At 48.7% G+C, this 26,522-nt stretch overlaps 1 protein-coding gene across 2 annotated transcripts in view; it reads right to left on the bottom strand.

The window, feature by feature from the left end:
- DNAJA3 (DnaJ heat shock protein family (Hsp40) member A3) overlaps nt 1-26,522 on the bottom strand; it is a 30,508-nt gene extending 3,986 nt beyond the window's left edge. For both annotated transcript variants that reach the window (XM_044233685.1, XM_044233686.1), the window contains exons 1-10: nt 26,274-26,522; nt 22,226-22,359; nt 18,383-18,466; nt 17,459-17,659; nt 16,267-16,419; nt 10,055-10,202; nt 8,698-8,762; nt 6,903-7,031; nt 6,276-6,391; nt 5,136-5,233 (exon numbers count right to left, since the gene is read on the bottom strand). In XM_044233685.1, the coding sequence (XP_044089620.1) occupies nt 5,136-5,233; nt 6,276-6,391; nt 6,903-7,031; nt 8,698-8,762; nt 10,055-10,202; nt 16,267-16,419; nt 17,459-17,659; nt 18,383-18,466; nt 22,226-22,359; nt 26,274-26,484 (1,339 nt within the window). In that variant the 5' untranslated portion in view covers nt 26,485-26,522. The remainder of the gene's footprint in view (nt 1-5,135; nt 5,234-6,275; nt 6,392-6,902; nt 7,032-8,697; nt 8,763-10,054; nt 10,203-16,266; nt 16,420-17,458; nt 17,660-18,382; nt 18,467-22,225; nt 22,360-26,273) is intronic.

Genomic DNA, 26,522 nt, shown 5'->3' with positions numbered 1-26,522 from the left:
GTTGTCACCTGGAAGGCGAGGAGCAATTATGCCCCATGGCGACAGGCATTTGAGGCATGGTGGCCAAAGTCCCCAGAACAAGCATCTAGTTAACTGGTTAATGATTCACAATAAAAAATAAATAAAATAACAAAACACAGACACAAGCTCTGAAATTCTCACCCCTACCACCAGGAATACCGTCTCATCTATTTTATTTTTTTAAGATTTTATTGATTTAATAGAGAGCGTACACGTGCACAAGTGAGTACAGAGGGAGAGGGAGAAGCAGACGCCCCATGCAAAATAGGGAGCCCAATGCGGGACTTGATCCCAGGCTCCCAAGATCATGACTTGAGTCGAAAGCAGACGTTTAACCGACCTGCCACCCAGATCCTTCGTCTCTGTTTTATTTTTTCATTTTTATTTATTTTTGAAGATTTTATTTGTTTGACAGAGACACAGCAAGAGAGAGAACACAAGCAGGGGGAGTGGGAGAGGAAGAAGCAGGCTTCCTGCCGAGCAGGGAGCCGGATGCGGGGCTCAGCCCAGGACCCCAAGACCACGACCTGAGCTGAAGGCAGATGCCTAATGACTGAGCCACCCAGACGCCCCTCTCATCTCTACTTTAAATTTGGATAAAAGGACTACAGTTTCCTTCAGGAACAAGGTTTACTGGCAGGGGTATCAAAGGATGTAAGCACCAAATTTAAAACTCTGAACCAAATGTCAGGAATAAACTATGCACATAGATGACCAAGTCTATAAACACAGGGCTTCTCTAGCCTGGGCAGGAGGACGGACGTGTCCTTACAGGATATCCTGGACATTCAGGTCCCTGCTAATCTCAGGACAGGACACAAACAAGGGCACTTGGCTCCAAAGCTTCTGTAAACACAGCCAGTATGTGACTCCTGACATTAGAAAAGGAAATGCCCAAGCTGGAAGCCCACTCCAGCCAAATGGGCATTACACAAGCACCTCTAGTTTATACCTTCAGAAGGGCTGCCCAGCCAGTCTAACAGAGGTCCAAGCTGAAGCCACAGGTCTCCTCTCTCCCCAGAGCGGCTTACATTCCCATCCCTCAGAACATCTCCCAGCCAATGGTTAGGAAGAGTGAATTCAAATAAACGCAGCCAACATTCACTGAGTGGCCTTGTGCCAGGCGCCGTGCAAGGTGCTGGGGGAGACAGAAAACATGCCAGCTTCCTACAGGCAGGGATTCCTTGATGGCTATTTATAAGGTGAGGCCAGGGGAAGAGTAACACTTAATGCTCATCCCATGAATATGTGCCACGCTTTTGGGTCAAAATTTGTTCTCCACGTGCACAAAGTCCTAGTGTTATGAGGAAGGTCTGGCACATATCCGGGGTTCAACACTTGCCACCTTCTCCCATCATCTGCAGCTGGCTGAAGGCAGGGACCCTGTCACCGCACATCATTTCTTAACACACAACAAATGCTAAACGAACGTTAAGTCTGAAGAAACAGAGGCCAACAGGACTCCAGGACCTGATTTCTAAGGACTGGGTCACCTTACAGGTGAACATGCAGGTCTACAGTCACAGCCTGACTCCCTGAACCGTCTACACGCAAAGACTGAGCCCACAAGAAGACCTCTCATTCCATTAAAACGTCTTTCCTTCTTCATCTTCCTGCCTCCAGACTGTGTAAAGGTCAACACTGTCAACTATGTCATCAGAGAAGAGAAACAGCAGGTGGGATACGAGCTCTGAAATTGGTTTCTACACTTACAGTTAAACGTGTGTATGGGTGTTGTCACCAAGAATTAACAATGACCCAGAAACACAAACAATGAGCCACGCTGTCTTTAACCCCGAAAGTGATCAGAGTGCCCCGATTCCCTGTGTCCTGTTGCTTAGCCCTGAGTCCTGAGAGTCCCTAAGCACACCACATCTTTCTGGACTTTCTGGTTCACAGACTAGGAAAGAAGTTAGGCTCGGCCATTAAGGATTTCACCAGCTACATCAGGGACCAAAAATAAGCAAGAAAGACTAAATCCCCCTAAAACTTTAGGTCAGTTTTCTATGTAATTGTATCTATCCCAAATGCCTTCTGGGTGCCCCTTCCCTAACAAAAGCAAAGACACCCCAGAATCAGCTTTTATCTGTGAGGACTCTTGGCAGTCTCCAAGGACACCCTGACTCCTGTGTACTTGCAGGCCATTAAACAAGAGATCTGAGGGATGCCTAGGCGGTTTAGTCAGTTGAGCATCTGCCTCTGGCTCGGGTCATGACCCCGGTACCTGGGATCGAGTCCCATATTGTACTCCCTGATCAGGAGGGAGCCTGTTTCTCCCTCTCCCTCTGCCTGCTGCTCCCTCTGCTTTGCTCTGTCAGATAAATAAATTAAATCTTAAAAACAAAAAAAAGGTGATCTGAGTACACCTTATCTCATGAAACAATGATATCGGTACATAACTGCTTCTAGCACAGCTCAGTTACGTTTTGTTAAAGCTTGAAATAAGAGATTTAGACTCTACTTAAATAAATGTGACCCACTGCTAGTGAAGTTGTCAGGAAATGGGAATTGTATGTAGTGTCATATTTTCACACGAGGACTACACTAGTAATACTCTTCACAGTCAAGTTGAACCACATCTGGGCAGCAGACTGACAACGTGCTCTTTGAAGTTAATTCCAAGACTCTTAAATCCTATTTAAAAAGTTATGTCAACAAAATCTTTAAAAAAAATAAAATCTTAAAAAGCGGGGGGGGCGCCTGGGTGGCTCAGTGGGTTAAAGCCTCTGCCTTTGGCTCGGGTCGTGATCCCAGGGTCCTGGGATCAAGCCCCACATCCAGCTCTCTGCTCAGCAGGGAGCCTGCTTCTTCCACTCCCTCTCTCTTCCTACTTGTGATATGTCTGTCAAATAAATAAATAAAATATTTAAAAAATAAATAAATAAAAAGTTATGTCTGGGGGCGCCTGGGTGGCTTAGTCGGTAAGCATCTGCCTTCAGCTCAGGTCATGATCTCAGGGTCCCAGGGTCAAGCCCTGCATTAGGCTCTCTGCTCAGTAGGGAACCTGCTTCTCCCTCTGCCTCTGCTGCTCCCCCTGCTCGTGTTCCCTCTCTCTCTCACACACACACTTTCCCTCTCTTTTTCAGTCCCAGATGAATAAAATCTTTTTTAAAAAATTTAAATAAATAAAAATAGGGGTGCTTGGGTGGCTCAGTGGGTTAAGCTTCTGCCTTGGGCTCAGGTCATGATCTCAGGGTCCTGGGATCAAGCCCCACATCGGGCTCTCTGCTCAGCGGGGAGCCTGCTTCCCCCTCTCTCTCTGCCTGCCTCTCTGCCTACTTGTGATCTCTCTCTCTCTCTCTGTCAAATAGATAAATAAAGGGCACCTGGGTGGCTCAGTGGGTTAAGCCGCTGCCTTCGGCTCAGGTCATGATCTCAGGGTCCTGGGATCAAGCCCCACATCGGGCTCTCTGCTCAGCAGGGAGCCTACTTCCCTTCCTCTCTCTCTGCCTGCCTCTCTGCCTACTTGTGATCTCTCTCTCAAATAAATAAATAAAATCTTTTAAAAAACCAAAAACAAATAGATAAATAAAATCTTTAAAAAAAATAAGTAAATAAATAAAATTTAAAATTTTTTTTAAAAAAATCGTGTCTGGGAGCCAAACCTCCCACTGGAATACAACTCTGAAATGACAATGAAAGTGAGTGGGAAAGGAAAAATAATTTGGCACACCTATTTCACTTTATAAACAACTGTCAGAAAGTCATTCAATGCAAATATTAAAGTTAAATTATGCTCAGTAAAATCATGTCAATAAAAATTTAAAAGGAGGAACTAGCAAAGTGTCTGGCACACGAGGTTCCCAATAAAGCCTGGCTGGACAAGGGGAAAGGGAACTCGCTATCCACACAAGGAACAACCATGAAAATCATGAGGCTCAGAAGGACTCTCGTAAGCTGACTGTATGACCAACTCTCTATTTAAACCACCAGAAAGAACTTTTTATAAAAACACCGACATTCTAATACAGTGAACAAGGCCCACGTCACCATGTGGGCTCACTCAGGCAGATGTCAAGTTCCCCGTAGGTGGGGAGAGGAGGAAAGCTAGGGTGTTTGCAGAGCAAGACTCCCATGCTAAGTAACTGGGACGGCTTGAGGAGCACAACGAGAACTACACAGAAGAGCTACTCTCCCTTCTCTTTACTTCAAGGGATGTAACAAGAATATAAAAATCCAGGCATCAAACCATTCCATCTAGTCAGGCTACAGACAGGATCTGTGGTGGCTGCTTCTGCGCAGAGGACTAGGTCCTCTGGACTCCACGCACAGCTCAACAAAGTCCATGCAGAGCCCTTGCCGCTGGGACCGCCACCCCTGGGCTCCCAGGCCAAGTCCTCCAGCTCGCTGGGAACTCCCATCACCTGCTCTGGGGGCCCATTCAGGCTCTGAGGACATGGGCAGGGGCGTCCAGGACCCAGACAAAAACGCAACGAGGCAGCGAGGAGGAAGCGCAGGTGGCTGAAGCCAGAGCACCCACATGGCCTGTCCCCGTCCGAGCAGGCGCCCCATCAGCAGAGCCCCAGCCTTCCTCCGCCCACCTCCCACGGGAAGAGGTGCCACGGCCACAATGTCCACCACCAGAGCTCCCGCCTGCGGGCATTTCGCTGTCAGATCACTCATATGTAAATACACCGCACAGACAGCAGAACACCGGAGCTCCGGGTATGTGAGGCATCTGCTCATGGCCACAAGAGTTCAGAGTCAGACCTGCTGTGCTCACACAGACCTGCAGCCACGTGACTGGCTTTTTTACTGAGGTCTCAGCGAACGGTTCAGGGTCCTTCTTCTTCTTCTTCAGCTGCTACAAGGAGTGTCACGTAGGGTTATGCCCAAGTCACAAGGCAAGTGGCAAAACCACGGATAGAACTCAGAAGAGCAGCTCTCGGAGACACACAGCTGCTCTCCGGCAGGAGGTGTGCTGAGCTCCTGACCTCAGCGCACACAGGCCAAGTTAGGGCGGCCTTATTGGGAGCACGGCTGGCACTTAGCTCTTCCTAGCTCACAGCTCCCCTCACTCTACCGTGCTTCCGCAAGCGAAAACCCCAACATGCTTCTGATCGTGTGTCCTCCAACGACTGAGAGGACTTCCACACGTTGCCATGCCGCCTTACCTGTGCTGGTGTTGGTGACACCGTTCACTGTCCCCTCCACATCAGTCTCATCCTCGGCGTAGCTCAGGATCAGGCTCTGCTGCCGGCTTGTCAGTCTCCTGTGGACCAAACACAGTGGAGTGTTTCCTTGAGGCAGCCCTTTAAATGATGGTCTTGGCCAGTTTCCATGTCAGCATGTGGGAAATGTGGGGCCCCCAATCTAGGCAGGGGCACACACCTTGAACCTGAGAGCCACACCCTCGAAGATTCGATCAAGAAATTGGAAACTACCACGCTCACCATGGCGAGCGCCCCATCAGCTATCGAACTACCAAATCGCTGTCGTACACCTGAAAACTAACACAACGTTAGGGAAGAAAATCTCTTAAAATACCCTAAGCCGTTTTTAAACAGCGGACAATACCAAATAGTTTACTTAAAAGGGGCGGGGTGGGGAGGAGGGTCTTACAATCTTCTCACATAGGAAGTTAACTAACTAAAAGGTGTGCGGGAGAGCCGAGAGCCGGTCTTCCCCAGTGGGGTGGGACGCCACAGCACTGTGCCTGGCTCTCCTCCCAGAGGACACAGATGTCAGCACCATGATCCAGTTACAGATCTGCCTCTCCCAGCAGACCCCCGTACCCTGAGAAGCAGTAATAATAAAATCAATAGCAGCTACAGCCACGTCTGCCCGATGTGTTACTCAATTTTCCAGCAGCTAAGGAGGTCAACTTTTTTTTTTTTTAATTTATCAGAGAGAGAGAGGGGGAGAGAGCGAGCACAGGCAGACAGAATGGCAGGCAGAGGCAGAGGGAGAAGCAGGCTCCCTGCCGAGCAAGGAGCCCGATGTGGGACTCGATCCCAGGACGCTGGGACCATGACCTGAGCTGAAGGCAGCCGCTTAACCAACTGAGCCACCCAGGCGTCCCAACTTTTTTTTTTATTATGCCCACTTTGCTAGGGGGACCTAGGGCTGGACACACCTGACTAGAGGGAGGAAGAAGCCCCAACCTGAAGCCTCAGTGCTCACAGCAGCAGACAGCAGGCCCAGGCCGGGGCTCAGCACAGGGCCTGGCTGGGAAAAAGCCCTCAACCCGCCCCTACTGGGTGGGAAAGGTGGGGAGATCGGGAGGACCTCACCATGGCTACGTGGGCACGCACTTGGGAACTCTTATCTTGATGTGAATGTAGTGATCTCCGTAGCCGTAGCTGTTAATCCGGGGAATGCCCTTCCCACTCATCCGAATCTTCTGGTCTGTCTGAATCCCAGGAGGGATCTACAAAGAAAGGAAAGCCGTGGTTTGCCTTGGTCTCCAGTTGCTCGAATGGGAAATCTTTCACGACACAAAGACTTACTCCTAGGAAAGAACTGCCATTCAGGTTCCCAGACAACCACATGGAAACTGGCTACTGGGGTCCGTCCAGAGCAGAGCTTGTGATGGGGGCTTGCCGGCAGGCGAGGCCACAAGGAGGAGTGAGGGAACACAGAGAGCAAGAGCGGGGAGGAGGCAAAGCCAACAGAGGGGCACAGTGCTGAGGCTGGTGCCTGATGCCCACAGAGGAGCGGATGCAAGCCAGGAACTGCCTTCCGTGGCCTTTCCACAGTCAAGGCCCACGGTCTATGATTCGAACCCAAGCAATGGCCTGACCCTCCCGCTGCCTCCCCCAGACCTCATCTCTGAGTCCCCAACATGCTGCTTGCTCACAGGTGCTGCCACTTCTCAGCCATTTCAGAAAACAAGAGACCAGTGAAGTACAAGACTGTCAAAGACATCCCCGCCCTCTTACCGTCACAGTAATCGTCTCGTACAGGCCCTGCGCTCTCGCTGTCCCTCCAAGAAGAGCCTGAGCTATGGAAATAAAGAGGTCGGAGTGGATGTCTGCACCGTCCCTCCGGAACACAGGGCTTTTCTGCACCTAGGGCCAAATACGGGAGATGCGGTCATACTTGGAGAACTCCCCCGTGGAGACGGGACAACAGCCCCACATCCCAGCAGCCTGGGCACAGGCCCTGATGTGCGCTCCGGTGACGCTGCTTCTCTGTGAGGAGCAGAGGACCGAGAACAGAATATACTTCCGCCGGAGCACAGTGCGACCCCAGGCTCCGGGAGTTACATCAGATTTGTTTCTGTGCTGCAACGCCAGAGTGTCAGTCTCAGATGAAGTCGTGCAGTCGACCAATAAAAAAGTAAAATTCGGGGCGCCTGGGTGGCTCAGTGGGTTAAAGCCTCTGCGCTCAGGTCATGATCCCAGGGTCCTGGGATCGAGCCCCGCATTGGGCTCTCTGCTCAGAGGGGAGCCTGCTTTCCCCTTCTCTCTCTGCCTACTTGTAATCTCTGTCAAATACATAAATAAAATCTTAAAAAAAAAAAAAAGTAAAATTGGCTTTTTGAACATTAACAAAAAATATCTTACTCTCCTAGAAAGTTTAAAGAAAGAAAGACTAGTATACCTACAAAAGCCAAGCAGTTTATCTTTCAAACAGTCATTTGGTACAAACTATCCTCAAGGCAGCACTGGAATGACTCTGACTTTATAAGCACTTTTGGGCATCCAAGACGCTCCCTGCCTTGCAGCCAGGTCTCCTCTCTGTGCTCGTCTCTTACCACAGGGGAGCAGGGTCTGGAACCCCGATGAAGCCCGTCGTAGAGCTTGGCTTCCAGGAGCCTCCTTTGTGGGTCTCCTGGTCTAGCAGTTCACCCTTTATGGTATTTTTCCTCTTTGCTTTAAATTATGAAATATTTCACACACATATGAACAGACAAAAGTAAGTAACATCACACATGGTGCCCACAACCCAGCAGCGCTAACAAGCCCCCGTCCCTTCCCCCCTCTGGAGTGACCACCACGATGAAGGCAGCAGCGACCGTTCCTACATACGTACACACGTCCCCAAATAATACACAGCACCATCTCACGTGTAAACTGTTTACCGTCTCCCTCCCTGCCTCTGCTGGGAATCCGCTTTCTTTCCCTCACTGGTAACTGAGAAGTCTCAAGATGTGTTGTGCTGACACCTGAGGCTCTGGTTTCTTCCTCCGGCTGCTCAGAGGCATGCCAGCCCCCAGGGGGGTGCACTCGGCCACTCTCCTCTCCAGGGGCAGCAGGCTGTTGTCAGGGTCTTGCTGGGAGGAGGAAGGAGTCTTGCACACAGTCTGCGCGGCCGTCCTCAGATGTGCACCTGGCGGGGCTGCGGAGACAGGGTGCTATCCCCCTCACCATCCCCTCGTTCCAGAAACCTGGGTCAGCCCCTGCACCTGGTATGTAGAGCTGTGCCTCTGGCACTTACTATCCCCACACACAATTCAACACATAAATAAAAACACAAGAAGACGTGTTCTGTATTTTCATGTGTCCTATGTCTCCAACCAAATCTTGAGGAAACTTTGTTCTGTCCAAACCTAACACAAGGTTTGACATGATGCATGTTTAACCACGCCACTGAGATGGCCACTGCTGCCCTCAGAAATGGAGATGGCCAGACAAGCTTCCATGAAGCACCAGCCTCTCCCCAGCCGGGCCAGGCCGCACCCATGCCCAGTGGGAGAGGGCCAGGGAGAAGCTGTGCGGGCAGAGCACCTACCCTGAATGTGACGAAAATTTCCCGTTTTCCTACAGGCATCCGCACGGTCTGGCCATCCTCGACTCCTGAAAGAAGATCAGAAGCTCAAAAGGGAAGAGTTATCTTGGGACCTCCCAAGGAATTTTCTGCCCTAGATCCATTTACAAACCCCTGACTTCCTCACCCATGCCTGTTAATGAGGAGCTACACAATTACCCACAGCACATCCAACAACTGTAACTTCTTACAGGTGCAAATATAGCAAGGGATGAGCAAACAAGAGCACTGTCTACTCATTTACCCACGTCTCGGACCCCGGCTCCTACCCGTCTGTGTAGGAGCCCAGTGAGTGCAGAGTCTAATAGGGGACACAGCTATCAACCAAACTAACGCTAACAAATGCATCATTACAAAGAGGTCACGTTCTTAGACGGAAAAGACAAAGGACATCTAAGGAACAGGGAGAGCTCCAGAAGGCTGCCCCCGGGGAAGCAACATTCAGGCTAGGATTTCCGGGAGGAGAGTCAGCCTGCTGAAAAGAAGGGGGAAAGTGAGCTTCGGACACAGGGAGTGGTACGCCAAGGCTCTGTCCTGGAAGGCATCACAGCCTGTTCACGGAGCTACGTGAAAGGGGCACCTTGGCAGCTCAGTTGTTAAGCATCTGCCTTCAGCTTGGGTCATGATCCCAGGGTCCTGGGATCGAGCCCTGCATTGGGCTCCCTGCTCAATGGAGAACCTGCTTCTCCCTCTCCCACTCCTCCTGCTTGTGTTCTCTCTCTCGCTGTCTCTCTGTCAAATAAATAAATAAAACTAAAAAACAAAACAAAAAAAACCATCCCTCTGAAAAAAAAAAAAAAAGAACAAAAAAGGAGCTACGTGAAAATCAGAAGGCCGCAGGGCAGGCAGTCAGGGAAGACTAAGGCAGACGCCGGCAGGGGCTGAGACTGGAGACATTCCCCACCCCAAAAGTCACAGCGCGCTCTGCAGGGCAAGTGATATGATCACCCCACCATGCAGAAAACCTGCCCCGGGAAAAAGAGACAGGTGGGGAGAGCAGTCACAGGCTGCCGCTGGAGGCCAGAGGGAGAAGCAGCGGTGCAGACTGGGCTGGCAGAGGGGACAAGGCTGGCCTCGTCGACTGAAGATGGAGGAGCCCCACAAAGGAGCAGAGCAGGCGTGTCTGGTCCCTTCTGCCCAACATGGCATGCAAGTGTAGTCTGTAAGCCTGACCAATGCAAAGACAAAAACTCAAGGAGATTCTAGTCCCCCCTCCAGTCTGGGGCTCTAGGCCCTTAACCACAGCTTCAAGAGCCCATCACAAGGAAACAAAGGCCTCAGCTCTCCCAGCCCCCAGTGCGTAGGGGACCCCAGGACCAACCGGCAGGCACGGGGATCACCACTTTCTTCTTCTGCTTGGCTTGTCCTGCTCCTCTGCACACCACGCAAGGAGTCGTGATGATGGAGCCTCGGCCCCCACATCTCCGGCACGTGGAGCGCATCACAAAAGGGCCTGTATTTATGGTTTCCTGATAAAGAGAAGAAAAACGGAACCCTTAAGCACACAGGTTAATTCTAACAGCCAAGCCTCTGGGGATACAATGTACACCAGAGAAAGGTCTCACTGAAGACTCGTGTTCTGTGTGAACACACTAAAACACGACACCCACGAGTATAGGGGCAGGGGCTCACACTACCAATCTGATCTTCTGGAACATGCTGACTTCTCAACACCAAATCACCAAGCTGATTATTTAGGCCTGGAAAATGAGACAGTGCCTCTCTGTAGAGGTTCCTGAAACCCCAGGGAGCTGAGCAAACACATCTTAAAAAGAGCACGGCCCCCAGGCACCCGAGTGGCTCAGTGGGTTAACCATCTGCCTTCGGCTCAGGTCATGATCCCAGGGTCTCTGCTCCCCCAGGAGTCTGCTTCTCCCTCCCCTTGCTCTTGCGTGCTCTATTCTCCCTCTTAAATAAATAAAAATCTTAAAAAAAAAAAAAAACCAAACTTATATTTCAAAGCACAGAAGAAACCCTCTACACATATACCCTTCTGTTCTGATGCTTTTTTTGTTGTTTTTGTTGTTGTTGTTGTTATTCTGATGCTTCTAATCTATAAAGATCCCCAATGGTGGAATTGCTAGGACAAATAATTATTATATTTAAGTTTTTAAATTTAAAATCTATAATATTTAAAAGTTTATGTGTTAGAGACTCTGGACTCCAGGAAACAAAGTAAGGGGTACAGAAGGGAGGGGGTTGGGGGAGACGGGGTAGCCTGGGGATGGGTATTAAGGAGGGCACATGATTTGATGAGCATTGGCTGTTACACACAACTAACGAACTCCTGAACACCGCATCAAAAACTAGTGACGTACTGCATGTTGGTTAACTGAACATGATAAAAAAAAAACTGTGTTACATTTACTCGCACAAAGTACCAAATTCTGAAGTAAGAAACGGAGGAGCAGTGAACAGTTAAGTGTCCCCCCAACCCCTGTCCCCTAGGTGTTTCAGGCGCCTTCTCAGAGGCTCAGCCATGGTGACATGCTTCTGCAGCCTGCTTTATCCGGACACATGCATTTCCAGCCATCTGTGTGAGCACCACGGGCCTGCAGTTCCCCCAAGGCAGTACTATGCACACCGCACTGTAGGGTTTGCTTCCGTTTTTACAATTCAATGATCTCAGAAGGCACTTCACAGCAGCACACAGCATCCCGTGACCGGGATACACCACGGTCCAGGCCACTCGCTCCTGGTGCGTCACTGAGCCTTCAGTACTATACACAAGGCTGCAGGGGACACCCTGTACACACGCTGCACCCCGAGTGTGGGGTGTAGGCCATCTCCCCACAGGGTGCATGCACAAGGGTCTGACGGCTCCTGCAGCGGCCACTCCCACAAGCCAGAGAGCTGTCAGGGTGCGTGCACGCTCAGGTCCCACAGGCCTGCTGGCACAGATTGGGCCCATCTTTGAAACGCCTGCCCTCTGGGGGGTGAGCCAAGAGCATCTTCCGGTTTCTACCTGCAGGTCCTCGACTGCCCCTGAGACATGGTCACCGGCCACCCACCCGCCATCTCCTCTACAGTTCACCTTACCCAGTTTTCCTGATGATCTGCTGCTCTTTCCCCTGTTATTGTGAAGGAGCTCTTTACATATTGGGAACCCTAGTCCCTTAGCACACATGTCACAAATATTTTTTCCTAGTCTCAAGCATCATGTTTTTAGAGAAATACACTTTGGCTTTATTACCTTATCTCTATCTCCTCAGAAAAAAAAATTTTTTAAAAAGAAGTGACAGCAGTTCAGAGCATTGGAGAAAGGACCTTCAAAGTGAGAGGCCATTGGGAACAATCAATGGAAACTATCTGTAACAAGTGGCATCAGCTCAGTGTAGCCCCAGGAATGTACATGCTCCCCAAGAGCGCCCTCTGGAGGACTGTCCACGTATCTGTACACCAAGCTATAAGCCCGGCCCTTTTCTCAACAGGAGGATTTGCAGATAAAACTTTGGGTACACCATCATTGGACTCTTAACTGGCCATCAAAAATAATGTTCAGAGGGCGCCTGGGTGGCTCAGTGGGTTAAGCCGCTGCCTTCGGCTCAGGTCATGATCTCAGGGTCCTGGGATCGAGTCCCGCATCAGGCTCTCTGCTCGGCAGGGAGCCTGCTTCCCTCTCTCTCTCTCTCTGCCTGCCTCTCCGTCTACTTGTGATTTCTCTCTGTCAAATTAATAAATAAAATCTTTAAAAAATAATAATAATAATAATGTTCAGAAATACTCAAAGACATGGAAAAATACTTGCAGCACATGAAAGTGAGGAAAAACTACACGTATGAGCCTCAACTGTTGAAATTACATACATACAAGAAAAACTATTCAAAACGATATGACAAACTAGAAAATACACGATTCAGATCAGTGACGAATGACTAATTGACTTCATTTATGAAGAGCTTCTACAAATGCCTCAGAATAAGACCAATTACCCAACAATGAGCAGGCAAAAAGGCTGAAGGGCCATAAAGGAAAACTGACCCTCAAATCCTCAAGATGTTCAACCTCACACATGACAGATGCAAGCTGAGCATGAGAAATGGTGTTAGGTGACAGTACTTGGTGTACGTAGCAGCACAAGACCAATAGGGGCTGGCGAGGTAAGAGATGGCACATCTGTGAAGGAGCCGCTGTGGCCACGCAGCCTGGGGCAGCTATGTACACAGAGTGTTTGCCAAATACGCCAAGAAACAGAAACAGAATAAATACTGAGATACAAACAGAGCTAACTGCATTACAGTTCGTATAAGAAACCGTGCACAAGCATGCACACATCCAGGAGGACAAGGGATGCTTCTGGGGAGTGGAAACACAATGGCTGATAGCAGAGAATGGGAGAGAACTTATTTTGCATTATTTACCAATTGCACCCACTAACTTTTTTTTTTTTTAAAGATTTCATTTATTTATTTGACAGACAGAGATCACAAGTAGGCAGAGAAGTAGGCAGAGAGAAAGGAGGAAGCAGGCTCCCTGCTGAGCAGAGAGCCCAATGCAGGGCTCGATCCTAGGACCCCAAGATCATGACCCAAGCCAAAGACAGAGACTTTAACCCACGGAGCCACCCAGGCACCCCTGTACCCACTAACTTTTTAATAATCTGCATATATTACCTATTCACAAACATATAAAACAAAAATGAAGTTCCTTTTCTTTTAAGATTTATTTTAAATAAATTTTTTTAAAGTTTCTTTTATTTGAGAGACAGCAAGAGCAAGTGAGAGAGCATGAGCGGTGGGGAGGAGCAGACGGAGAAGCAGGCTCTCCACTGAGCAGGGAGCCTGATGCAGGGCTCAATCCCAGGACCCTGGGATCATGACCTGAGCTGAAGGCAGACACTTAACTGACTGAACCAACCAGGGGCCCCAAGATATATCTATGTTAGGGAGAGAGGGAGTGCGTGCACATGCATGTGCAAGTGGAGGAGGGGCAGAGGGAGAGAATCTCAAGCAGACTGCCCCCCCATCCCTGAGCACGGAGCCCAATGTGGGGCTCAGTCGCAGGGCCCTGAGCCTATGGTCTGCCCCGAAATCAAATTCAGATGCCCAACTAAACCACCCAGGTGCCCCCAAAAATGACGCTCCTAATCAACAACTGCACAAACACAAACTTAAAATGTTAGAGTGATGAGATTATCAGGGACTTCTACTTCTAAGAACTTTTCTGCCCTCAAAGGCAACTTCTATGTCACACCAGCAGACTGATTTTAAAGGAGGGTGGTAGACAACTTCTCAATCCCCTCCAACAGGAATCCAGCTTAATGGAATACAAACATGATCGATGAAAACCCAAGTACAGTTAAATACACAGAGATATAATCATGGCGAAGGAGGAGAAAAGAACTGACCCAAATAACTTTTGAGCACAGTATTTTAACCATACGCATTAAATCAAAAGATGAAAAGAACTCTAAATGGCAAATACCAATAACTAGGACTATTTTGCACAGTGGTCTGAGTAGTAATTCTAAACTCCTTTCTCCGTTACAGAGTTGAGCTAATGACTAAGTATATTGAGGATAATCAAAGCCAGATTTTTCTTTATCAGAAAAAAGTTTCAAGTACGGACAGGCAGAAAACTAGATGAACCCTGTGGTGTTGGGCTGGACATGGAATTACCAGGTTGAATTCACTGGTTTGTCAGAGTGATGGTGGGTGGCGGGATAGGTGTGTACCTGTGTGTGTACAGTTCTACCTATAATGTGAATGTAATATGGAAGGAGGTACAGATAGAAGTATAGCACACACGCACATGCATGCACACACACACACACACACACACACACACACACATTTAGCCTGGCCTTGTCTGCGGGAGGGTGGAGAAGCAGTGAACCCCCAGACACATGTGCACACCTAGAGCACAAATCTTGGCTTCTAAATCGCAGGAGACACTAGAAGCAACCAGGACCCCCTGGAGAAATGATTGCTCAAGGGTGTGGCAGGAAAAGCACAAGGTGAGTCTAGAATATCTGTTATAGGAAGTACTCAAAGAATGAGGAGGGACCTGTCCCAGCTGGAAGGGACTCCACAGGCCAAGTCAAGAACAGTTTGAATATCGAAGGCAGGAATTAAACCGATTACAGCCCGGTGAATAAAATAAGAATACCTGAGTTTATACTACTATAAATGAATGATAAATACATAAATGGAGAATAGAAAGTTCTTCCTTTCAGGAGAATGACAACTAAGAAACACAGAGGGGGGGCACCTGGGTGGCTCAGTGGGTTAAAGCCTCTGCCTTCGGCTCAGGGCATGATCTCAGGGACCTAGGATTGAGCCCCACATTGGGCTCTCTGGTCAGCAGGGAGCCTGCTTCCTCCTCTCTCTCTCTGTCTACTTGAGATCTCTGCCTATCAAATAAATAAATAAAATCTAAAAAAAATAAATAAAAAAAAGAAAGAAACACAGAGGGATGCTGGGATCAGAAAATCACCATCTTGCGACCGTTCCAGTAATAATGAATTGGCAAGAATGATCAATGGATGCCGCAACTACCGGGTCAAAGTCTGATGAGGAACCAGACATTTAGAGTGTTAGGGTGCCACACCACGGCTTCCTCATTAACTTCAAAGGGAATATTAGTAACTTGACAGTGAAGAAACCTAGTGGACACTACCTTAACTAACTACCAGTGATCAACTGTCACATTACCACGAAGAGGACAAATGGACACCTATGACTCCTGACATGGCCCACCGGAAAGGGACGTGATGTTTCATCAAAAACATGTAATCTGGGGGCGCCTGGGTGGCTCAGTGGGTTAAAGCCTCTGCCTTCGGATCAGGTCATGATCCCAGGGTCCTGGGATCTAGCCCTGCATCGGGCTCCCGCTCAGCGGGAAGCCTGCTTCCTCCTCTCTCTCTGCCTACTTGTGATCTCTATCAAATAAATAAAATCTTTAAAAAAAGAAAAGAAAAGAAAATACACACCACAGATGACAAGCAAATGGGACAGAATGCTGACAATTGGTGATCCAGGTAAGGAATAATGGAGTGACTCTCTACATGGTTCTAGAAGTTTGTATTATAAAAAAAACTTATCAGGGCATCTGGGTGGCTCAGCCATTAAGCATCTGCCTTTGGCTCGGTCGTGATCCCGGGGTCCTGGAATGGAGCCCGCATCAGGCCCCTTGCTCAGAGAGGGAGCCTGCTTCTCCCTCTCTCTCTGCCTGCTGCCCCTGCTTGATTCTCTCTCTCTCTCTCTCAAATAAATAAAATTTTTTTTAAAAAGATGATAAAATGATGATACTTCAAACAAAATTTAAACCTCCCTCCCTACACCATGGTTTCAAATTACCAAAACATTCCCAAATGTATTTTCAGAGAAGACAGCCCACTGACCAAGCCAGAGCACTCATGGGAAAAGAAGAAGGTTTCAGATCAAACAGTCCCACCAAGTTAGGGACTCTCAGATCACTAAGTACTGCCTGATAACTGTCCCTGGGATGGTGGGATGGCGAGGAAGAGAGTGGGTGGGACAGAGGTAGGAGGCCCCTAGGAAGGAGCAGGATGGGGCCAGGATGGGCTCTTACCATGCCAGAGCCCCCGCAGTAGTGGCAGCTCTGCATCTTGGTGCCAGGCTCATTCCCCTTGCCGTCACACCGCTCACAGGTGTCAGTGATGTTCACGGTGAACTCCTTATTGACCCCCTTGGCCGCCTGATTGAACGTCAACTCCATGATGTACTAAAGAAATCAGAGGACAACCTGACATCTTTCTTCTGATAATCACCAACATGACCCTCCACTTTAAAAATAAAGAAGGGCAATGGTCAGCAGTTTCTAGTTCCTTTAATTTTTCTTTTAAAGCACCTTCACATTTACAGAACTGAGAAGGAGGTACAGAGGTCCCACACACACCCCCAGCCAGCCCCACACATGCATAGCCTCTCCCATCATCAGGATCATTCACCAGAATATATATTTTTTAAAATCAAGAATGAACCTATACAGACAAATCTTAATCATCCGAGGCCCATAGTTAACATTAGGGTCCACCGTTGGTGGTACATCTCCTATAGGTCTGAACAGACGTCCGCTGCTATAAAACCAGAGTACTCGCACTGAACGTGAAATTCCACTAAAAACCCTGTGTGCTGCCCTGCTCACCTCTTCACCCAGCTACTCTACCTTTTAACTATTCCACTCACCTATACTTGGCCTAGTAAGAATGGATGGGACTCAAGTGATTCTGCCCTACTCCTCAGGATTTTTAAAAGGGAATATTTGTTTTAAGTGAAAATGTACTTTTCAACAAACTGTTCACATGTAATATTTGGACACAGTCCTTACAGACAACTGGAAAGATCCAAAATCACAACCTAAGTCATAAAACATCCCCCCCTCTTCAACTCTGATCATGTCTTATTAGGACATAAATACGCCATGGGTCTCCCTACTGGACTGAGTTCTACTAGAATAATGTAGCAGGCCTTTGAGATAAAACACTTACACCCTAGTCATGGACCCTGAGAACCTCAGCCTTAGGCTGCCCGATTAAGAAGCTCTAAGAATGTAGTTAAAATGGATGCACACATATTACCTACGGGATTTTACTTAAACAGGAGAATGATTTCCTATGAAAACAGCAGCCTCCAGATCATTCTGTGGAAGCTGCTGTGCCAGTTATTTATTTATTTAGAGAAAATGCAACTGATCAAATCTGTTTGCCTCACGCCGAGCAGCTAAAATGTGAGGGAGTGATTCTTCAAGACAAGGAGCTTACCTCCTGAGGCTGAGTGAAGACACTCTGGAAATCTCCAAAAGAAGATGAAGAGAATTCACCAAAGATCTTCCTGAAGAGCTCCTCTGGGTCGACAGTGGGGCCTCCCTTCCAGTAGCTCTGTCCGGAGCTGCCGGCCCCAGGATCGAAGCCAGCCGAGCCATATGCATCATACTGCTTCCTCTTCACTTCATCGCTCAGCACCTACCAGAAAGGCCCAGCAGTCAGGCCCTCCCAAGTCTCCCAAAGCCCAGAGCACAGACAAGAGTGCATGCCAACTACAGATAAGGGGATTGCAGCAACATCGAATCTCTTGGTTTTGACAAATGTACTGTGGTCATGCAAAAGAATGTTTTTGTTCTTAGAAAACACACACTGGGAGACTGAAGAAGAGATGTTTGTGAGTTGCTCCCCAACAGCTGATGTGATGCATGCACACGCGCGCGCACACACACACACACATACACGAAGAGCAGATACACAATACTCCACACAGCCTGAACCCCTCAGGCGCTCCAAGTCTGGGGAGAAGGTCCCTCTGGAATGGCTCAGCAGTTGTCCACAAGTCCGTGCTTCATCCCTCTGATTACATTTCACATCCCCACCAGCCCCACGAGACAGTGATGCCCTAAGTAAGGGGGTCATCCAGTGTGTGGGATTAATTAATCGTACCAGGAGCACCTAGAGCGGGCTACAAAGCCAGGCGACCTGGGAACTCTGTTAATACAGATGATTAGATCCTGTTTTCTACGAGATGTCAAGCGGGATCTAGTGGGAGGCCAGGGGATCTTCACAGAGGTAATCTGGCGTGGGGAATGCAGCCTTCACACGGGACCTCACGACACGTCAGGCCACCCTGTGCTGCACACTCAGAACCACACAAGCGGCTGAGTGATGGCAGCTGCACACACAGGAAGGTTGAGTTACCTCGTAGGCTTCTGCCAGCTGGGAGAACTTCTCCTTGGCTTTGGGATCGTCCTTATTTGTGTCTGGGTGGTATTTCTTGGCCAGCTAAGGGAGGAAACGGAGAATTACTATGGACACGAGATGCTGACCAACACTGGAACCCACGTGACAATGCCAATCTCACCTCCTTTACAGCAGTTGTTTAAGACTTTGTGACCCACAGCAATTCTGAAAACAAGGCTTAAGACTTTAAAATAAACCTGCCTCTTCAAATCTGAAGCATAAACAGGTTTGTTGTTCAGCCACAACAAATACCTATCAAAAATAACAACCGATCCTTTCAACTGGGGCACCTTTACGAAAGCAGCGGAGAAACGGTGTGTCTGACACACTACCGTCTACAGAAGAGGAGCAGAAACTACGTATCAGCTGATCAGCTCTTCTGGCTGAACACTAATGAGCTGGAGACGATGACTGCAACAGGGAGGGTGTAAATAAACGGGAAGGAGGGAGACTTTCCACTGTATACTCCTCTGTGCTTTTACTCCTCTGTGCTTTTCAAGAGCCTGAGCCGCTCTAAAGCGAAGGTGCCCTTCTGGCTGCTCCGAGCCGTGCTGCGCACACAGTAGGCGGTTCACCATACGGGCTGGGCCGCAGAGTCTGGCTTACTGCAGCTCCCTCGAGTGAGGGATAGTGCGCGCAGGATGCCAAAGCTCACTGGAGAAGCCCCATGGCTCTGACACCCCGAGCCGCTGGCCGCAGTCTGGGGGCCGGAAGCTAAGCACACGGCCTCAGGGTCAGAGCGCCCAGGGCCACTGTGTGCTAGCTCTGCGACCTTGGGCAGAATGTCACCGAGCACAGGATGCTCATCTGGAAAATGACAGTAACGGTACCTACTTCACAGGGCTGTGGTGGGGATAAAATGAGATAAATGTATTCTAAAATGAGCACAAGGCGTTATATATGCAACTACCGAATCACTGAATGCTTTATCGAAAACTATACTGGCTAACGGAACATAATAAAAAAATAAAAATGACAATAATAAATATAAAACAGGCACAAGGCATGGCACACAGTAACATTCAACATCAGCCAATATTAGAACACAGAAGGGAGCAGAAGGACGTGTGCAGGAGGTGGGGGCACCTAAGAAGTTTCTGACCGGGATTGAAAATTTTCAATGATGAGCCAACACTTACTGCTATCAGTACACCCCAAATCAGGATGACCGCTGCGAAACACAGCACTGAAGCGGACAAACTCAGAGCTCACATGTGAGGCACTGAGTCCACGGTGAAAGGAACAAGGGGAGGTGTCACATGTAAGAGCACATTCGTGCCGAGTAAAGACACAACAGTGTCACAGCTCAGAGTGCCAAATGAGGACCCAAAGGAGGTCAAATTCAAGAAAGTACTAGGACACATCACAGGGCTGTGTGACATCATGGGGTCATGCTGGAGACACAAGGACAACAAACAGCACAAAACAGTCTCATTTCAGACAACATGATCATGTGAGATTCATACGGTTTCAAAGGGGGGCGGGGTACATTTTAACGTAGTTTTTAAACAGACTTTACAATTAAAAAAAAAGGGGGGGGTGTCAGGTCATGATCCAAGCCTGAGACACATGACAGGATTATTTTCTGTGATGGGGAACTTGCTTTCAGCCAAGGTGGAGTGTACCATGACTGACAGCCCTCATCAATGAAGAGTCTTCATTAAAGTAAGCCTGACTCTCTGCTTTTGGCTCACGGGTCACTTTAACCCTCTTTTACAAATCAGCCTGGCAAATAATGGACCCCACAGAGTCCTTTACACTAAGAATCAAAGAGCTCTCGATCTTCCAAAGTAGCAAAGAAAGCAATACAAGTCACTAAGTCTGCAAAGAAAGAACTGGTCATGTGCTGCCCAACTTTGGCTTCCAGAAGGATGGAGGGTGCTGGCAGGTTGCCAGAAACACCCACCCACTCCCCAAAGTCAGGGAGACAGAACGAAGGCAGCAGCAGGAGAAGCTCCGCACTGCAGAGTACAGCTCCCCTGGTGCCTCTGTCTGCTTCTGGAGACGCCGGTCCTCACACCAGCTCATGGAGGCTGGCCAGAGGCTGGTGTGAACCCCAAAGCAGGGTCTCCAGGGACAGCCTGTAGGTCATCGTGGGCCACAAAGCTGGTCCCAGAAGCCAAGGCAAGACACGGCAGTATACTCATGAGATTAGTTTAAGGAAAAGAGAGATCTTTTGTGGTATTTTAGTCTCATGAGCAACACGTATTGACTGATGGAGCCTTGGTGGTATGTCATAACCTCTCCAAGCCTGTCAGGAGGATAAAATGATGCAATACACCCAAAGCTTTCATCAAGGTCTGACCCCAGAAATTTCCCTATGAAGGCTACTTTAAACATGTCCATCTTTAAACTGCGTAGGTTTACTGGATCTTTTCACTTCCATACCTAAAAACTTGAATGGTTCCCTACTCTCTTTTTTTTATGAATATTAAAGATTTTATTATGTTTAAGTAATCTCTAAACCCAACGTGGGGCTCAAACTCGTGACCCCAAGATCAAGAGCTCACACTCCACCAGCTGAGCCAGCCAGGCGCCCTTCTCTGCTCTCTCTTAAGTTTCTAGGACGAATGGCCTCATGTTTCCCGCTAATTTGGCCCCAGCCTCCACCACTTTACTCCTCTCCCACTCTTACCTCAGGTACCCTGCCCTCCAGCTCAAGAGAAGAACAAGTTATTCACTATCCCAAACTAGGGTCTCTGCTTCCTACACCCATGCCTTTGCTCAGTCCGTTACAACTCAGGAACGGACAAAGAAACTGAATACACATCCAGCAAACGGCCAATAAGCACATGGGAAGGAGCTCAGTGTCCTGCCCCCCACTGAAAAGCAAATTAAACCACAGTGACAACCCACTTCACACTCACTAGGGTGGCTGTACTCGAAAGGACAGACAAGAACAAGTGTCGCTATGGGTGCGAAGAAGTCAGAACCCTCTGATGGTGGGAACGTAAAATAGTGCAGCCGTTTTGGAATAGTCCGGCAGTCCTCAAGAGGTTAACCACGGATTTAATCACAGTGACCCAGCAATTCCACTCCTAGGTATATGAACATACTCACGAGGAATGAAAACATAGATCTACACAAAACCTACACATGGATGTTCCCAGCAGCACTCCAGGTAAACAGCAAAAAAGGGGAAACAAACAAGGCACCTGGGTGGCTCAGTTGGCTAAGCATCCAACTATTGGACTCAGGGTCCATGAGATCAAGCCCCACGTCTGGCTTCGTGCTCAGTGAGGAGTCTGCTTGAGATCCTCTCTCTCCCACTCCCTCTGCCCCACCCTGCTGTGAGTGTACACATGCGTTCTCTCAAATAAATAGGTAAATCTTAAAAAAAAAAAAAAAAGGACTTAAAAAAAAAAAGAAAAGAAAAATCTTTGGTGGGGGCGCCTGGGTGGCACAGCGGGTTAAGCCTCTGTCTTCAGCTCTGGTCATGATCTGAGGGTCCAGGGATCAAGACCCACGTAAGGCTCTCTGCTGAGCAGGGAGCCTGCTTCCTCCCTCTTCCTCTGCCTGCCTCTCTGTCTACTTGTGATCTCTCTCTCTCTGTCAAATAAATAAATAAAATCTTTAAAAAAAAAAATCTTTGGTTCTTCCTATATTTCTTCTGAAGTATTAATGAGCAGGGCCCAATGTGCCTAAGGAACAGTCCAGCAACATCCACTGTTCTCATCTCATTCTACACTGTCAGCCGCATGGAACCCATACGTATGGGCAGCTGTGGCTCACTTGTGAGCAGACTAGACCAACAGCATCCCTTCTACAGTCTTGTCCCTAAAATCTGGCTTCCATACAGACCTGGTAATAGGCTTTCTTGATCTCCTTCTGGCTGGCATTTCGGGGCACTCCTAGTATCTGGTAATAATCCTCTTTGGCCAAAGGGGAGCTCGTGTGGAAGGAGGCAGTGCAAACAAAAGGGTAACTTCTTACTCCTAAAAAAGAAAAAAGGAAAGAGAATCACTCTGGGAATGTACTCAACAAAAAGGAAATTGTGAGTATACCTGCCAGCCAGGTTATACCTGTGAAGGAACAGAGGTCACAGCTTTGGAGTCGGCTTTCCTCCAAGCCCTCTGGAGACCTAACTCACTGCACTTCAAAAATGGCCAAGGCCACTGGAGGCATTGAATATAAAACAAACACCACTGGGCAGGGCTGATTCTGCTGGACCACAATACAATGAGGTGGTACCCCCACTACACCACCAAAGGAGTGGCACCCCAGACACAGACTGGACCTGCAGGACAATGAAAAAGGGACCTAGTCCCACTCTTACACTACCCAAGCACCAGCATTGTACCAGGTACCTTCACTTGTGTTGTCTCTCTCAATGCTTAACAATTCTCCACGTTCCTTCCCTCCACCACGCAACCTTGGGGATCTGCTTCCGGAATGGCTCTCGGAGGGTGGTCCCTGGACCAGCAGCACCATCAGCTTGTTGGAAATGCCCATTTTCAGGCCCCACCCCAGACCTGAGTCAGAAGCTCTGGAGTGCAGTAGCCTATGTTTAACAAGCCCTCCAGGTGATGATTCTGCCACATGCTAAATTTGAGAACCACTGTACTAAAGAAATAGTTCTTAGTGTTCAAAGTCACAGATCTAAGAGTATCTGATAAAAGTGCTACCCTTGGGGCGCCTGGGTGGCTCAGCGGATTAAAGCCTCTGCCTTCGGCTCAGGTCATGGTCCCAGGGTCCTGGGATCGAGCCCCACATGGGGCTCTCTGCTCAGCGGGGAGCCTGCTTCCTCCTCTCTCTCTCTCTGCCTGCCTCTCTGCCTACTTGTGATCTCTGTCTGTCAAATAAATAAGTAAAATCTTAAAAAAAAAAAAAAAGTGCTGCCCTTCCCCTAAGAACAATACACCTATATAGACACACAGGGTTAAAAGGCCCTGTGCCTGAACCTGATCACCCCAGAGCAGCTAATGGGTCAATGCCCAACGCAGGCAGCCATATGCCCTTTCATGCTTCTGGCATCAGGACCAAGAGAACAGTCACCAGCAGACACACTCTGCCCCCCCCTGACTGCACTCTGTGCATGTGGTTGACTAAGTTGGGCTGGTCTGTCACTAAGTGAAACAGGGGGAGCTCCCCACACCTTGAGCCCTGCCTAACCCTCAATGCATCCTGTGACAACCAAAGATAGAGTGCAGGGCTGGGGGTGAAAGGGAGCCTCGTTAAGGCATAAAAGTCATGACAGCTCCAGGTTTCCACGTCAAACTTCTGCCTACAAAGAAGCTTCTAGATTCCCCATTCATTCATTCAGCAAATACTCACTGAGCATTTACTACTTGCCAGGCACTGGGTTCTGCATTGGGAATAGGCAGCAGACCATTCAAAGGAACTGCCATTCTGGAGCTTACAGATATTCAAGATCTTAACACTGTCGCAAGCACTGAGAATACAAGATGAAGAAAAAGGCCAAAGCCAGCACTCTCAAGGAGCTTACAGTCCTGCAGGTGAGTATGGAGGCAGTGTGCAAGGAGATATTAGTACACAAGGACATGCAGAGTCACATACAAAGAGTCACCTAATCAGGGTTTCTCTTTTTTTTTTTTTTTTTTTTTTTTTTATTTTTTTTTTTTTAAAGATTTTATTTATTTATTTGACAGAGAGAGATCACAAGTAGGCAGAGAGGCAGGCAGAGAGAGAGAGGAGGAAGCAGGCTCTCCGTTCAGCAGAGAGCCCGATGCGGGACTCGATCCCAGGACCCTGAGATCATGACCTGAGCCGAAGGCAGCGGCTTAACACACTGAGCCACCCAGGCGCCCCTAATCAGGGTTTCTCAATTGCACATTGTTGGTGATGGGATTGGATTCCTCCTGGTGGTGGGACTTTCCTATTGTTATGCACCCCCAATTCACCTGTTGAGACCCTAATTCCCAGTGCCTTGGAATGTGACAGTTATTGGAAGTAGGGTCTTTAAAGACAACCCTCCTAAACACTGATCTTGGACTTCTAGCCTCTAGAACTGTGAGAATAAATGTGGTTCTTTGTCATGGCATCCCTGGCCAACTAAAATACCTATGTGTCAAAGGATGTTCAGCAGCACCCTAGCCAACTACTTTTAAGAAGCACACTCTACTCCCCCTCTACCCCTGGCCACACACTGGCAACTAAAAATGTCTCCACATATTGCCAAATGTTCTGCGGAGGGCAAAATCAACCCCAGTTGAGAACCACTGATTATCCAACTGAAAGAGTTCTGGAAAGGTTTTTTAAGGCAGACACTGTTAGGCTGTAGAAATTAACCAGGCTAAGGAAAGGTTTGAACCCACCCAAATTACACCTACAGACCTGACGGTAATTCCAACAGCTTCCCCTTTACTGCTCTAAAGTGTCTCACTTGGCTGCTAAATCACTTATCACCTTTGGTTCACAGCAAAGTCCTTGTGCATTTAGTAACATGTGATGTAACTAGATTTTACGCATGTAGAGGGGTGGTTAGAGATAATGAGGCTCCTGATGATTAATAAGGGCTAGGAATAACCGAACAGCCCTTGAGCTATGCTAAGGAGCCCAGATTTTATCATGCACACAACAGGGAACCGATCGGCTTTCCAGGAGAAAGTGCTCTCAACAACAGCAACAAACTATGGAGGCCTGGGAGACCACTTAAAATTAATAGAAACACAAAACACATCCAGGGGTGTTGAGGCTATCCAGGAAGGGGGCAAGATCATCAGAATGGAGAATGACTAGGGAACCCGACCAAGAGCACAATTCAGACACATGGTTGGTTCAATGTTTCCTCCTTCCTTCTTTCACTATAATGGAAGTCATCCAACACAGAGCAGAACCATCAATGCTGAACACTGAAAGGCTCAATATATATTGATTCAGTATCACCTCCAGCAATTAAGAAAGCTGGCTTTAAATCAAGGTTCCACCATCTTTCTGCTTTGTCACATTCTACAAGCTGCTGAACACCTAGGCTTAAGTTTCTTTACACAATGGAATAGCAACAGTGTCTATCACATGGAAATGATCCACGCCTCCTACGTGGAAAGTGCTCAATAAATGTTAGTTTGTATTTTTATCACAATCACCAGTTTAAGGACTTAGGAAAGACTGTTAAGTGTGCCCTTCGGCTAAAAACATGTGGTAGAAGGAGCATAAACTATTAAAGGACAGCTCTGGGTTTGGGACGACTCTTCTCATCTACCTTTGTGACCTCAGTTTCCCGTTCTTTAAAATGAGAATGACGGGGCGCCTGGGTGGCTCAGTGGGTTTAGCCGCTGCCTTCGGCTCAGGTCACGATCTCAGGGTCCTGAGATCGAGTCCCGCATCGGGCTCTCTGCTCAGCAGGGAGCCTGCTTCCTCCTCTCTCTCTGCCTGCCTCTCTGCCTACTTGTGATCTCTCTCTGTCAAATAAATAAATAAAATCTTTAAAAAAAAATAAATAAAATGAGAATGACGACAGCCTTCCTGCAGGACTGCTACCATCAAGCGAAATGGGGCAAAAAGTGCCTAGCACCGTAACAGGTGCTCACCGAGTAACAATTATCTCCTCCTGTCCGGCCAGAAGGTGAAGGGAGGAGAAGGGAACAGAACAGGGTATCGCAGCAGCGGCGGGCCGGAAAGAGGCTTCTAGAAATGTTGACAGAGAAGTGAAGGTTGTGGGCCTACAGAAGGTTTCACTACCGCCGCCGGGGCTCCATGCAGCTCTCCCTGGCTCACCGCTTCTAAGAAGCCATTTGGGCCTCTCTGCCTCCCGCTTGTCAGTCTCTCCAAGCAATTCCTCATTCCGGTCAGAAACAACCTCCACCCCGCCACCCCCGTAGCCGGATCGAGAATCACTCCATTACGGGCCTTAGCGATCCCACACTCGGGCTCTGGAACCTGCCCTCACCTTTGAAGCTGACACCGGGTCTCAATGTCAGCAGCGCCCCGGAGCCCCGCGCTCCAAAGGAAGGCGCGAAGGTAGTGACGTTCAGCTTGTGCCCCAGCGAAGCCCCCACCACACCCCCCCTGGGCGGCGGGACTCCTCTCCCCGCTGCAGCCGGCAGCCGCGGGGTCCCCACCGCCACCAGCAGCCAGCGTGTGGAACACCGCGCCGCCATCTTCGCCGAGGGACACCGCGCCTGCGCCACCGGGCTCA

The sequence above is a fragment of the Neovison vison genome, chromosome 14, assembly GCF_020171115.1.
Source record: "Neovison vison isolate M4711 chromosome 14, ASM_NN_V1, whole genome shotgun sequence".
Taxonomy (NCBI): domain Eukaryota; kingdom Metazoa; phylum Chordata; class Mammalia; order Carnivora; family Mustelidae; genus Neogale; species Neogale vison.
The sequence above is the reverse complement of the archived record's forward strand: the minus strand, read 5'-3'. Positions and strand labels throughout refer to the sequence as shown.